Here is a 15,983-nt window from a genome sequence, read left to right as displayed (position 1 = left end):
CGTGTCTATGGGTATAGATATGACAATAGCAATAAAATTCCGATGATATCTCGAGTCAAATGGATTAACGTCCAAATAGGTCAGGTGTGTGTACACCTCCGAGCCACCTCTTCTGCGTCGCCCTGTACAATCACCACACGTCTGCCCAGCTATAAAGTCTACCTGTGTTCACGACACACGCGTTCACCTGCACGAGAGCGTGTAATAGCTACACGGCAATCGCGTCTGATTCGTTTTTTTCGCGAATCGCTTCCCATGTAAACACCGATTAGCCGTACGACTTTCGCGAGTCGCGATCCTCGAGCGATCGCCGCGAATCGTCATTTTAGATCTCTCCTGACACTGATACGGCCGGACACGGACGTAGAGAGGAGCAAAAGAGGAGAAGGCACGGCTGGTTTCTTAACGATCCAGTCGGAATTTCTTCGTTCCAAGCCGATATAAAACGTGGCTCGAGCACGATGTTTCGAGTTCCTGGCCAAAGTAGTCCGGCCAAAGGCCTCCGCGAACAATCTTTGGTCGTTATTACGAGTTACGCGTGTGCACCGATACCTTTCGATGCACTACACGCGAGCAAACACGAACACCGTTTTGGTGTTTGAAAAAATTTGACTCGAGAGTGCAGGAGTGTACCACACGAGAGAGCAGAAATGCTGGACCGGTTGCCGGTATTCAGGATTCGTGAAAGGAAACCAGGAAGATTTGTCGCGTTTTGATCTACTATCGCGAGGAAGTCTCGCGTAGGAAATTTTCAGGAAAGGATAATGTAATTCGTTATTTCTCATCCTGGCTAGATTTATCGGAGGTCTTCTGCATTTTACAGTCACGTCGCAGTTTACTTTTACGAGGAATAATTTTTATCGCCCTTTTACTCCTGCGCGAGTTACAGGAGATACCAGTTTGAAATTGCTTGAATGCATCGCAAGGGATATAATGCCTCGTCTATTAAATCCGTTAGATAATTAACTTTCCATGACATTTATAATCTTTCGTTAGGCAAGATGAACTACCACGGTAGTTAATTAACAGTATCGTATTTAAGCATCGCGCTACACTGGCGCCACTATGAAGACATTAATAATCTGCAATTAGCCACAGATTTTCGTCGATAAATACGAACCAGCGAGCAAAATTTTTGGGAGATTGAAACCACAAGTTTTGATCATTTTTCCCTAGTCGAAACAAATTCATTTCCGTTAAATTTCCAATTATGAAAGTATGGTCGCGATCTTTTAAACTCTGCAGTATGTGTTTTGAAAGAGACTATAGGAAAATGTAGAAAATATATATAAATATCAGAATTACGTATGTGGGTAATTACTCGTTCGGCTAAAATCGTAATGACAGCTGACAAGAGGTGAATATTATCGCGTGCCATTCCGGAAAAAGGTATTAAGATACGCGGACATTTCAGGTATTCTCTAAAAATGGAAACGAGATATTATTTTATCGGTTTTTTAAATGCTCGAAGCGGTTAAAAGCGCGATTGGAAGGAAAACAAACCGGTTTATCGGTGGACAAAAATTCCAGCTGGAAGCCAGCCATCGACTTTTGCAACAGCCTGTAGGCGCGCGCGTGGCCGTGTTTATAAACGAAGATGTTCGTATGCGTATGCGTACGACGAACTTCGGTATGCAGGGCTTGCTTTTATTTACTCTCTCTTGTTCTGACCAGTCTGACGAGTGTCGTTCACGTTCTCCTTTTTCCTCTCTCGAGCACACGGTAAATTACGTTTCGGTGATTTCCCGAGATACGGGGATGACAAAAATTGGCCCCAAAAAGGTAGCATCGCGAAGGCGATGAGCAACGAGGAATTTTCTGCCGGCGACATCTTTTGTCCGGCACGAAAGAAAGTCGGGAACAGGTGGTTTTTGAAAGTTTCCATTACTTTAAACGGTTCGTAAATATGGCACTCACCGGTTTCTCGATACTTGAAGAACTTACGAGTAATTCCCATTTATGCAGATACCCGGACATATTTTTCAGGGAAACTACCGTAGTTTGTTTGTCATTCCGGTTTACCTGTGGAATATAGAGTGTTTAGAACGATCCATTCTTAAGAACAAACACTTTTTACTTCGATTAGTTTGCACGCGCGAAAATACACATAATCAGTTAATCGCGCGCTAATTGCGCATTCGCGGCATGAGTAATTGTAGATAAGCTTCGTGGAACGTTTTGTTTGCACAATATCGTTCTCGTTGTTCGAACTTTGGAATTCTGTTACGTATTATACAAGGTGATTTATGAGGAACTTCGAAATAATCGAATTATTTTAATCTCGAATTTCAACCTAACTCAATTTTACCGTTGCAGCATCGATGAGTAATTCATTATTTTTTTACTAGATGCCAGTAATATATTTCTATCTTTCGAACGAAACAATTACCATCGTATGTTACAAATACCGATGTCAGCATGTGGACAACCTAATATTTGACGATATAACTATACAACTATTAATTATTTTTAAAGCACGAACTACAAATTGCATTCGGATTTTTCATTTTTACAATTGTTTGAAACCTATACTTTCTTTTGACAAAATCAATGTTGATTTTTATTTAGAGAGAGGTATAATCATATGTACTCCAATAAATACAATTATTTTCAATATACAAAAAAATAAAACCCACGTTTGAAATAATTTTGTGTCGTTATAATAAAATAAAAATTTATATGATGAAAATATGATTATATAGAGATATAATAAAATAAAAAATTGTACGATGCAGTTTTCGTGGTACAATTTTTAATATTATTATCTACACGTATTATAGATGAGTAATCCAAATAAATAAAATTTTTTGTCATATACCAAGAAATAAAATTCAAAAAAATTTTATTTTGGCAGAAACAAACAATTATACGTAAATAATTATTTCCACCGCGCAAATTCTTTTAGTATCCTAACGTTAAACGCGATTTTCATCACACGATTTTAATTATTCCCATCTACTGATCTACCCAATTTAAGTACACGTTACGGATCGGTAATAGTGTTAAATACTTCCCGATATCCTTCTCTTTCCTTCTCCTCGGCTCTTTTCGACCTACCATAAAACGAATCCTATTCCTTAGGCAGCTCGAGCGATCAATCAAACGAGAGCAATAAAAGTTACCAAGGTGTAATAACAGAGCGTGGAAAGTACCATTTTAACCTAGCGCATTCCTCAGCGCCAAGAATCTTTTATAACAGCCAGCAAGAAAAGAAGACACGAGATAACGAGATCCAAGTACGCGAACAACTTAATTCCCGGCGCAATGAAAGCAGGCACTGAAACCTTACGGGAGACCGATCCGAAACGGCTCCGTACGACCCCGAGATAGGCGTGTTTCCCGCGCTGCAGTCACACATTCCGAGATTACGTTTCTTTCGTAATAACGTTACGTGCCATAAAGTCGACGCCGGGAACTTTCGAGTCGACTGGTTCTTGCAACCAATCCTGACGCGATTTAGACGGTTTCTGTCTTTAATAATTCGGTACAGATCGATATCGCCATGCCGTGCGTGTGTGCCCGCCATCTTAACGAGCGCTCATTGTGCCATCTGGTGTATATAAGCGTGACCCAGATGAAGAAGTAATTTCTTAACGAATGTGAACCGGTGTGCACCGACGACTGCGACAATGGTCCCGCGATACCGCGTGAGAAGAATAACTGCCATGGATCTGGTCGGCTCGATTCTGGGCTCGGTACGAGAATAAACGACGCGAAAATACGTGCAGGATCGACAGGGGTCGTGAACCCCGACATTTTTCAATTATTCAGCCGGCATCCGAGGAACTTTTAACGAAGAAAAGTGTTTAATTATTCGAGCGAAACGGTTGGAAAGGGGTCGGGGCTTTCGCGGAGATAGAAATTGCAGGTCTGTCGCTGGTGTCACAGGCGAGCTCATACGTGCGTCGGTAATTATTCAACCGTTCTGTCTGCGGCTCCGTCGCGCCTTGTGTGTAAATATGCGAATTATATCCAGGGATAGTCAAGTAACGGAGTAACGGGGTTATTCCTAGTACCTAGCTCCGCGGTGGTGGGGGAGGCGACCTTGAGCGGCCAATTGATTTCCAACGAGCTATAAATGATTCAAAGGCCTCGCGAGCCAGACGACGGCTGTTTGTACTCGTAAATTTGGCGCGATGACATCGAACAAGCGGAAGGATTACGTAAACGTTACGTCTGATATATCCCGTTATCTTTGGTGAAAGTTCGAAGCTGCAACGATATTTTACAATAACATTTTCGGAATAATCGCTGATATTCCGTGAGAAAAATCCTGAAAGGGTGTGGATGGAACGAGCGATAAAGGATGCATCAAGCCGGAAAATGTCGGCCGACGATTAAACAGCGACTCGAAAATTGCCGAATGGATATGGAGATAAATAATCGCGAGCCGGGAATCGTCATTGGAAATTTAATGCAGCGCGATTTCGCGATAATTTCTCCAGCGACAAATGCGAGCGCGGAAAACGCGTGGGAGTATCGGAGAACGGAATGGGAACCATGGTACCGTTAATAATCGCGATAATTTGCATTCGAACGGCCGAGGTTGAAACCGAACTGCGTTAATTACATCTCGAAAGTCGATATCGAATAATCCAAGAATTTTCCGGGACACGCACATTCCACTTCCCACGCCGATCTTCGCTTCGGGCTTTTTCGTTCTTTTTCGTCCTTCTTCGTCGAAACGTGATTAAAATTTTGAAAGTATCCGAATGTCACGACGATCGTTGACTTGCCCGGTTAACCTCGCCAGTTGACCTGCCAAATTCCGCCAACGCCACTTCGCTCCTCTTCGATCAGGCGGCGATCCTCACGCGTCAATCGGATGCACGAGATTCTTCAGCCACGATCCACAGGGAACCACAGTTTCCATCCGCGTTATGCAACCGCGTTGTATCGTAAACGAATATTACGGTTCCCGACGTGGTAATCGCGAACGTGGAATCTCGCAATTAACGCCAGGAATGCATCGATGCATCGTGCGTACCGGTCGACTTTCGAGCACGGTTTTTTCTATTTTCACTGACAGACCGGCTCTCGTTGCTGTTCTCACGATCCACTGCGCGTTTCCATTTCCCTGACACGCATCGTGCACGCCCCATTTTGCCAGAAAACGAACGCACGGTTGCCCGACGACGGATCGAGATCGACCGTACCGATTACAGCAAGAAATACCCTCTGCCGTTTACGAATGCGCTCGATGCGACCGGGTGGCCGCCACGAATTGTAATGTATTTGCACGGGTTCGTTGAAATTTGTCGAGCGTTAAGAAAACAGTTATACAACTCCACTTCCTCGACGTAATATAGGAAACGCTTAGAAGAATGACGAAGCAGTCGGCCACGTGAATTCCAACGAATCCGATGGGAATCGTTCCTCCATTTCGCTGCCAGGCCCAATTCGCTCTGTTCCCCGATATTCCGCGCAGAAAGGAAAATTCGACTGGCGGATTCCGAGAGGCAAACATCCCGTGAAATTATCCCGGTGAGAGAAATTTTCCGGCAGGAAGACGGTACCCCGAATCTAACGGTCTGTGACAAGTTCCTCGCCAGCGATTAATTACCGGAAGCCTATCGAGAGAGCTAATTTAATTTCGAGACACAGTTGCTTGCCATAATCTACGATGGAACAGAGACACGTCTCGATCTGCGAAAAATTCCTATTATACGACTCGATCCTCCGATAAGGACACCTGATAGGACCTCTATCCGAACAAGTCTGAGGCCAAATGTCTGCGAGATTAGTAACCAAAGAAGATTCGTCTCGAAGATGTACTTCGACCAACTCCTCCAGCAAAATAAAACGACAGAAACACGGGAAGATCGTGAGGCCAACCGTCAAACAGGTGTGTCCCATTCCCACGCGTGAAATCAGCAGCTGTTCGTGAGTTCGTGACAGACCTGGATTGACCTTCGTTTACAAAAATTTCTCATCGAAATGAGAAACATCGAATATTCACCGACACCGTTCGCGTCGGTAGAACATCCGCGTGAACAATTCAGCTAAATGATCGAGGTCCAACGCCACAGCTAACCTAACCCGAATGAACTGTGGAGAAAGATGAAAACGGAAGAAACGTGAAAAGATGGCGAGGCCAACGGTCTGAAAGGCAACGATCAGGCAGGTGTGTCCACGTGTTCTCTCGCCAGGCACGTGAGGTCAGCAGCGGTTCGTGAATCCATGACAGGACCGGATGTACGCGCACGACTACCGATTAGTGATGCGTGGCTCGGCGCGCGGTTCAACAGCATTGACACGACGACCAGAAGCGTCGCGACCTCGCTAGTGGGACGAGAAGGAAGGAAAGACGTCGAGGAACGGTACGACGAGCTGCCGGCATTGGGATGCACGGGTCGGGCCACGGCACGGGTGTCGTTAATGGCAAAACGTCGTTACACAATGGCCGACGTATCAAACCATATTAAACAATAGCTTCGGCCAGCGTGTAGGGGGACCGGAAGCAGAGGAGGAACCGCAGACCGGGGGAGCCTGAACGCAACGGCTCCCTCATTGTTGAGATGCTTCGTGTCGCGGATAGTCAGTCAGTCGGTGTATTTTGCGTCTCTGACCGGCGTCAGAGTGCTTTTTAAAACTCGTTGCTTTCCAAAACACGAAGGACAAACGCGACTGACCTAGTCGCTTTCATCTCTGCCTTCTTAGAGTAGAGGCACTGATTTAAAGGGACGTTGGACTTTCAGCTTGGATCCTTGGCTCGTGGCTTTTATCCAAGAAAGAAGAGAGAGATTTTTTGGCCGACGTTTATTTTACGGAGCCGAGTGTTTGTCTTCGTTTTTATCCGTGACCATTGACAGAAGGTTGAATAGTACCGAAAGTTCGTTGCTCGTGAAACCTCGCGTACCTTGGATGAAAGTGCGACGATAGAAGCCGAAAGAGATCACGAGTGCTTCATGAAATCCGGCGAGGCGCGACGGCTGATCAAAATTTTCCTGCTACGGACCATCCTCTGCCGGAGAAAGCGGGAGAAACGGTAAGGACGAGACGCGTGCCCGCTCGGCGGAAGCGTGGACGACGCGGTGTTTTTAATCGCACGCTATGTTCCAACGCGCCTGTACTTTCTATCGATCGCAAGAAGATCGAGGTTAACGGTTTTGCGCGATACGCCGGACCAAACCGAGTCCGATCGAATCTGGATCTCACGCTGGGCTTTAGTTTATCGTGCCTACTAGTTGCATTGCTGCATAGGCTACTCGATTGTCAGCTGGGTTAACGTCGGTCTCCCGGAGAGGAGGTAAACACAGCGACCAGTTTTATTCGCTTTCGAAGAAACTGAAAATACATCACGGTGCATCATCGCCATATCTCTGTGACACATCGGAATAATTTCTTCATTTTTAACCTTGCATGACCTTGAACGTCGTGGTCAAATAATCCGGGTGAATTCGTGCGAGGTGTAAACGAGGCTTTGAATTTTTGGAAAGAAATTTCACGATTTTTATTTCCTTTGTGCGTTCCTGGGACCAGGTCGTGGTACAAGTAACGTTACGTTTATGTACGTATGTTAAAACGCTAAACGTGGGACCTATCGTGCTTGTTCATGAATAATGCATTACCCGTTCTCTAGGACTGTACTCTACTTTTCGATCATTCTGTGATTCCTCTCTTGAAAAGTCATTGCTTTTCAAATCCTCCCCTGTGTTTTATTTTCTAATCTCCATAGCAATCTCTTGGCGATCGGAATATATAAAGATCTCTGTCAAACTTGAGACTTAGAGTTAACGATGGACTTTCAAAATTGAGGGCTTTAGAATATTATACTTTTAAACGAATCTTCCCCATAGCTGACTGTAAACTGACTGTAAACAATTTCATCTGAAAACGAAATAGATAACGAAATAAATTACCCAGTACCACGCATTTAAATTACCCCGATACTTTTGAACCCCTTATTTCGTCGATAAAGTACTTTCTCCGCAACGCGAGTGACTACAGAGCGAATTTATCGATTGATAATTGCAAAATGAAGTTTCACTGATCGTCCATTTCCATTTAGGAGCAAAAGTGATCGCGAGTTCGATTGACCCAAAGCGAATTAGCGAGCAGTGGCATGCTTCAAAGTGAAATCAAAGACACGAGTCCAGTTGCATTATCGAACACTTCCCCGTGTGCCGTCAACGTTTCATAAGTTCACGTGCTGGTGTAATTCGATTATATAACGATCCTGTAATTCCTTTCATCCCGTTTCTCTCCGTTTGCGTAAGCGTGCCTCGTGGCCCTAAAAATCGGCGAGATCGATCGCCGATAATCATCGACTACATACGGTAATCTCTCGACGAAACGATCGACGCGAAAATTTGGATCAACGATGGGATTAAATTGTTCGATTTACCAGGAAAAAATTTTTCCTTCGTGTAATTAACGCGCAAATCATCGAAACCCGATCGAACGATTACCGCCGATTTGTTGGCCTACTTGCAGACGTGCGCGTCGCTTCGCTCGACTTTCCATGAATTTATCGACCCCCCGATCCCCCAGACCGGGAATTTTCTGTGTTGGCCGGGAATAACGGGTAAACCATGGGGTTTCAGCGCGATTTATGACCGAGCGTGGAAAACGTGTCGCGTTGAACAAGATTCTTCAGAGGGGACGTCGCGAAGAATAGGCTGACGCTTCGAATGCTGCGTTGGAAAGAGAAATCGCAGGTTGAAAATAAAAATGTTTCTAACAATGTTTCGCAAGAAAATTTACACGTGAAAATTTATGTTCCTTCCGTACGAGAAAGTTCGTGCAGGATATTAGGTGCGTATTATACCAAGATACTTATCTGCTACGTTTGACATGTGAGATATAAACATTAAACAGACGATACTATACTTACGCTACGTTAAGCTAAGCTATTCTATGTGAACATATGTAGGTCGTTTAAAGCTTCGTTATAGCTTCGTTATTATGGTACATTCAGGAGGAAGTTGCATCGGAACAGCTTGATGACCTACTGGTGCGTGTTCGTAATAAATATACCGTAAGTATCGCTACAGCGTAGGTATCGTGGATCTCCTAATTTTACCGATCGCAATCTCGAAATCTCACTCTTCACGCGTACACCATATCGGCTCGAGTATCTCGCTCGTTAAGAGTAGCAGATATAAACATTCGAAAATTTCGTGTGCATATGCCAAGCGGTGGAACAAAAGGCGAATTGTTCCAATTCGATGGAAAGTAATCTAAATAGCAAACAGATCGAAGTAACTTGGAGGGACGGTGATCTGGATCGCCATATTAATTGGATAAAAATTATTCCAGGCTGCCTGCATACGTAATGGTAACACGGAATCGAGAGGTATTTGAGTGGAAACGGGTGGCGAAACGAATCGATTTCCGCAGGGACGAAAACAGGGGGGAACGCGACGAGAATTATTACTTATTAGCAGGATTCGAGGCCTAATTAGATCGCTCTCACGAAGCAGAGCCACGCGATCGTCGCGTTATTTTCGAAACCGTCTGGAAAGCGAGTCGCGTTAATTAAACCGGCGTATTCGGTTTCAAAACGAGATCGAGAATCCTCGAGCTGATCCGACGACTCGCCGAGCAGCCCGCGAAACGGCGAAGCGTGGGACGACGCGAGATTAATCGAGAGAAAGAGGAAAAATGGCGGATTCCGTTATTACGCGATTGCAAGAGGAATGTCGCTTATTAATTCGCGGTATTAATCCGAGATGCTGGTATAAGCGACACGTGTCGTAAGTGATTTCCCTCGGTTACAAGCGTCGTTTCGCAATACCTGCGAACAGTTACACCTTTCACGCGGTTCCATCGCGTAATCCTCTCGAGCTATTAGCGATACGTGGGCACGAAAAATGGGAATCGCGCTAGGAGGCCTTAGGCGGGACCTACGCAGTGTCGTAACTCGTGAATGTTACCAGGACCCTACGCGATCGAAGATAATCGTCGTCGATTACCATCTTGCCAGCCTTTCGTAACTCGGCAAACAAACGTTTATGGAAGAAATGGAGAGATCGACACGCGTAACAGTTTGTTTACCACGAGTGTCGGGATCGTGACAGGATCGAGTGGCGCTGAATTATTTACGGCTCGAGATGATCTATCGGGAACGAATGCAGAAGGTATGACGCGAATTCAGAAACAATTCAACAGTCGTAACCCTGAACGATCTCGCGTGGGCCATTTTTCTTCCACGGTAATTAGCCGCCGGGATCCGGGTACAGTTGAAATCCGTTGAATCAAACGGATGAAATATGAAAACGCGCGTGTCTGGCAAAGGAGCAGCCGCCCGATCCATTAAACACGTTGCACGCGTGAAGGCCCACTTCGGAATAATCCTTCGCTTAAAAGGATAAATTAAACGAGCTACTCTCTCTTTCGGTCCACGGTCTGCATAAAAACACCGTCTCTTCTACTATCATAAACTCGTGTCCCAGATCACCCAGCGTGAAATCTCGCCGTGTACCGAGCACGTAACCAGAAAATTTCCTTTTCGTTGTATCGACGAGCGAGCAACCTTCCCTTTTCAAACCTCCGAACGAGCCATTCAGAAAACGGAGTTCGGATCTAGAACGAGCCAATCGGATCGAGGTTCGGCCGCCTCTGTGCACGAAGAATCGTGATCTAGAGCCACCTGGCGAACCCGTGAAAGGTTTAAAGCACGTAACAATCGCCGTGTGGCACTTTCGAAATTACGTCATCGTGGCAGACCAGGGGGATTCTCGATTTCGACCTATAACGTCTCAACCGACGACCGTTTCGCCAATCGGCTCTGAGGGCCCGACCAAGTCGCCTCTGTTTTTCCCCAGTGGGCGCAGCGAACCTCGCGGAACACAGGCAACCGTCGAAATCCAGTGAAAGTTCACGTTAATTGACGATCAGGGGTGCTCAACCTCACGCGGGGAAAGATCTGGGCCCGGCAGATCTCCTACCATCCCGTGTGCTTCGTGTGCATAACACCGAGTTTCCCCGACCGGCCAGGCTACTGTCACTTTCAAACCGGCAGTCCGACACAAAGGAACGGAGCTGATCGGCACCGTGCGCTACGGTGTCCACGAAAATGGTCCGTGATCCCAGTTGAGATCGATCTGCATGTAACGGAAGATCGGAGAGATTGCCTTCGCTAGATCACTGGGTCGACCATCAGCGAAACGGGACCAGCCGATTCTATACTGACACGAGCACACGAGACGACTCTAAATGTGATCTTTAGTGATCGACGATTCTAAATATCGAAGAAGATTCCTCTCTGAAAACTCTAAACTCCGTAGAAGATCCCTCTGAAGGCTCCCGAGGCTCCGAAGGCCAAAGTTTCAAAGAGTACCGATCCGAATACTCTATCTGACTCTATCTGACTCTATCTGACTCCGCAGAAGTTGTGTACGATCAAAGAAGGAAGGACAGCGTTGATTTGATTGCACCGACCTTCCGACTGCGTTGGATTATCTTCTCGAAGCCTAGAAGGACGTCGGCGGAGAGCGTCCTCGAAGCCAGCCGAAGAATCGCCGACGAATAAATCGCTGAGTCGAAATTTGCATCGGAGCTGCATCAATCTATCGGACGAACGACAGGCAATCGAATATCTGCATCGGAAGCTAGTTTCGGCAGCCGAGAGCCGCAGAATCAGCGTGATCAAGGGTTTAATTATCGGATAGAGAAAGAGGCGGGACGACAGGCGTCGGTGAAAGGGGCGGAGAACAAAAAGGGACGCGGCAGAAGGACGAAAAAAGCCGCTTTTGAAAGCGAGGTACAAAAAGATCGTTAAGAGAACCAAGGTTACGAGAAACTCGTATTCGATTTCGACGAATCGGTGAAGCTCGAAATAAATCGCCATCGGGAACACCGTATGAGATCAACGACGAAAGTGGATGAAGAAATATCGAGGATCGAGCCAACCGTAATTTTTAGGACATAATTAATTAGGATAATCTATGACAAATCCTGGTTAAACGAGAACTGTGAAACAAACGAGGAAGATATCATTCGTTGAACTCTAACACTGATTAATCGTAGGTGATATACAAACGAAAGGTGATAAATTGTCCGTCAAGCTTGCTCATATACATAACAAAGCGTGAAAGTGGAACGCGAAGAGATGCTTGTTTGACAAAGGCAATATATAGGAAGCAGAGAATCGACTCAGCACGCAATAGTCAAGGAAAATCCGTGTTTGTTTCCCGGTTAATCAACCCGTGCAATGGATTGCATGTTGTCTCGCGGAAGTTCGCGTTTATTTCATACGTTTGCGACGGGAACCGACTCTAATTAGGTCTACCTTCCCCGTCACTCCTCGTAGAGAGTTCACGAACGCAGGATCGAGGTGAACGAGGCGAAAGGACGGCCGGAGGAACTGAAAGTGAAAAGGGAAACACGATGTTGGTCTACGTCTCGAGTATCATCTCCACGCTGCTGCTGGAGGGCGAAAGGGTTGTCCCTGGCCAAGAGAAATACAACATGGCGACGTTCATGGTGCTCTTCCTGTTGATCACCATCGAGGTGGTCGTGGTGAAGGTGGTCACCTCCGACATGGAAAGGGACGAGGAGAGCCACGCCGATTTGAGAGCTGCTGCCACTTTCTTCGATCGCGAGGATTGATCCTTCGATCGTTATGGATTACCGTGCCGGTCATTGTGTCGTAATTAATTGGAGGAAATAGAAGAAGGAACGGAGATAATATCGCGAGATAAAGTTTCATTGGTACAGTGTAATTTGTAAAATAAGAGATTCTTTGCCTGAATCCGTGCAGTGATCTTATCGGTCTACTAATTAGTGATTTTACCATGCCTCCCGTGCTAATAAATTCTAATTTCTTATTTTTGGATAATTCCGATCATTTTCTACGATATTTTTCGCTTGTTACTCGACACGCTTCCTAATCGCGATGGAGAATCGCTCCAATTTCTATCCTTTCGGATAATCTCTTGTACGACGTTTTTTAATGTAGAAAATTGAAAGTGGGGTGAATGCAGCGCGATGCATTGTTCGATATAATTAATTGATTGTAAGAAATCGATAACGAACCACGTAAACGACGAAATATATATACCGAGACTACACCGTTTGTAATTCTCTCGAATAATTCAAGAAAGTAAATTATATATTTTCCATATGTAACCTATTAGCCATATTTCCGCGTGAAAACAAAGAAAAAAGGCAAGAAAATGTCAAGGAAAAAAAAAAGTGAAAATTTATAATTAACTGAAATATAATTACGCATAATTATCCATCAAAGTCGAGGTTTGTCACAGAATCTCTATGAAATAATAACGAAGTCCGAACAAAGAGCTGCAGAGTAATTCGATCATATGCTAATGCACCGCGAGCCAATGTAAAATGGCGAAAATCTCATCAAATGCATCTATCGGTCATTTGATTATACGCGCGTGCGCAAACAATCGGCGCAGTAGACGCGGGGGCGTCACGTCGACGATGATGGATGCGTCATTTGGCGACACAAAAGCGGTGGAAATAATCGGCGTGTATGGAAATTAGCCGGTCGGTAATTTCCAGTTTCCGCTTTTTATGAAGGAAAATCAAGATCTACGAACCATAATTAAATCGGTCGAAAGTGGGACGAGGATTCTTTCGGGAAGTCAGAAAGTGTCGAGTAGGGATTGAATTTCCGATCTGGTTGTGGCTTCGATACATCGTTCACTGGGCGCGAAAACATTCTCTAATGGCCGGTTATTGCGTAATCGAGCGGTCGTCGTGGAAAGTTAGCTGGATTTAATATACACAAGAAAGCACATTCGAAAGTATATTTATTTAAACCCGTTGTTACGTAAGGATGCGTACGTTGCACGTGGTCGATTACGCGCCGAAGTTGCACCGTGCAACGCTCGAAGCGCCACGCCGCGTCGATTAATCACAACATGCACGTAGTCGATAATCGATAGTTCTTGCGCGTTAAATGTTAGATAGTTCAGACGCTCTGCGAGTAAAATGTTGCCTCGTGAAACAATACAATTGTAAATAGCCATCGATGCAGGTAACAGGGCCGATTTTTAATAAAAGTAGACTCAAACGCACCGCTATGAAATGTATCATTAACGTTGTTCCTTGTCACAGGTAAAATTTTGAAATTGGTTATGTTCATCGAAGATTATACTTTCGATCCGACGTGTAGAATACACTTGTAAATAAATTTCAAAGTGTAAGTTCATTCTTTCTGATATTTGTTTTCTAACCCAACAATAATGAATGATATAATATGGAATGAATAATAAATAAAATGTTAGCTGAAACCTGTAATAAATACTCATCTTTTGGAACGAAAATAAAACTTGAATATCGAATTGGAAAATGACCAAGGTCCTAACACAGTGAATGATAATGAGTAATGTATTAAAAGACGAATAACAAGTAGAAGATAACTTGTAGCAAATAACTAATTGTAATATTCGCGAATGAGCTCGTAAATAATTCATTCGCAAATTTTTATTCAGGGTTCGTGATTTCACTGAATTGTTCCTAATGTTACAGGAAACCTGAGGAGTCGAAGCAAGAAGAAAAGGAGATCTCCGTGCGCGAGAATCGTTGCTGCTGCTGTCTAAAGTTACTTTTTCTCGAGCGCAGTGTTCTTTGCAAGGATTGCGGCGGAAAATCCTGCAGGAAAGGCTGTTCCCGTTGGAATCCGTCAGATAAAGCTTGGCATTGTCTCTTTTGCCGTCAACGCAGGTTCCCACAACGATATGTTAATCTGTTACACAACATTGCGCGAAACGTTACTTAATTCTTCGAAACTAGTTCCTTACGCTATCTCGATTAAATCATTGCATAATTCTTACTTTGGACTTCACTTTTACTTTGCGTAATTTTGTGAACTATTATGCGTATAACAATTATATAAATGGAATTTGAAAGTTTATTAATGAAATATACCTTGTCAGGTATTGGCTGAAGAAGCACGAATTCGAAGCGTTTGGTGAGCCGATCGACGAGAAAAATCTACTCCGACACTTCAATACGGCAAAATCAAGAGTTTACGTACCAGGTTGGTTCGTTAATTTTGATATTACAATTTCCTTCAAATTCTCATTCTTATATATTAATGAGGTCCGATATCTGTTCAATATAGAATCGCAGGCTCGATTGTCGGACGATAATATAAAGATAAACAACGGTTTATAAATAGTCGAACTACCGATATCGATTACATGGATCTACATTGTCACTTTCTCCGTCGATAAGAAAACCATGCTGCAATCGTTATGATTATCCCAGGAAACGAGTCTGATTCGAATTATATAAGGGCATAAACGGTGAACTAAAGACTAGGAAACTTTTATCGGCGAACCGGTTTCTTTAGAAAAAACTATTTCAATTAATGTGTCTTTGAGGAAGGATCAAGAGAGCAAACTTGTTTCTAGTGTTTTTCCATCATCTCTGCACGTGGTTGTTACAGGAGACTTTACAGGGGACTTTACAGGGATCCACTCGTAAAAGCATCTTGCTCGTTACTCTTGGGAAAACTATTCTCTCGTAACTATTCATTTATACGAAAAAGTCTCCAACTTTCCTATTTACAATTTTATTCGTCACAGAATTTTTCAGAAAATTCTTCGCTAAAACGGTATAAATTATAAAACACCCACGGTCAACTGTAGATCTCCACGGAAATTCACCGACTCGCCGATAAGAGCACCTACCTGTTGAGTCGTTCTTTGATTAAAAAATTTCCTTAAAATTGTCCAACAAAGGGGGCGTGAAAAATTCATCGTGCATAAATGGAAATAGCGAATAGTAGAGAGTGAGATACGAATGCAAGAAAATCGGTGTCCCCGGGTTCCCAAGAAAATCGATCCAACGATCCTTTATAAATAATGCAGCTCTCAAGGCGACACAGGGTGGAGCATTCCTACATGTTCCTCGCTAATGCAGTCCCTTGGAAAGAAGCAGCCGGGAAACGATTGTCCACGAGCGAATCGCGTCGGGAACTAAGCTCGAACGGGAACCATGGACAATAGTTGGTCCATCTGGGGAAATTGATTTGCAGGTTGGAACCCGTGGGCGCGGTGAACGAT

General features: G+C 44.4%; 1 protein-coding gene across 3 annotated transcripts in view; it reads left to right on the top strand.

Annotated features, from left to right (window-relative positions):
- Nucleotides 1-15,983, top strand: part of LOC108545639 (dentin sialophosphoprotein) — a 45,590-nt gene that overhangs the window by 3,112 nt on the left and 26,495 nt on the right. For all 3 annotated transcript variants that reach the window (XM_017897368.1, XM_017897359.1, XM_017897376.1), the window contains exons 2-3: nucleotides 14,443-14,637; nucleotides 14,850-14,953. In XM_017897368.1, coding sequence (XP_017752857.1) covers nucleotides 14,443-14,637; nucleotides 14,850-14,953 — 299 coding nt within the window. The remainder of the gene's footprint in view (nucleotides 1-14,442; nucleotides 14,638-14,849; nucleotides 14,954-15,983) is intronic.

Source organism: Eufriesea mexicana, unplaced genomic scaffold, assembly GCF_001483705.2.
Source record: "Eufriesea mexicana isolate 0111107269 unplaced genomic scaffold, ASM148370v2 scaffold4744748195, whole genome shotgun sequence".
In the NCBI taxonomy this organism is placed as follows: Eukaryota; Metazoa; Arthropoda; class Insecta; order Hymenoptera; family Apidae; genus Eufriesea; species Eufriesea mexicana.
The sequence above is the reverse complement of the archived record's forward strand: the minus strand, read 5'-3'. Positions and strand labels throughout refer to the sequence as shown.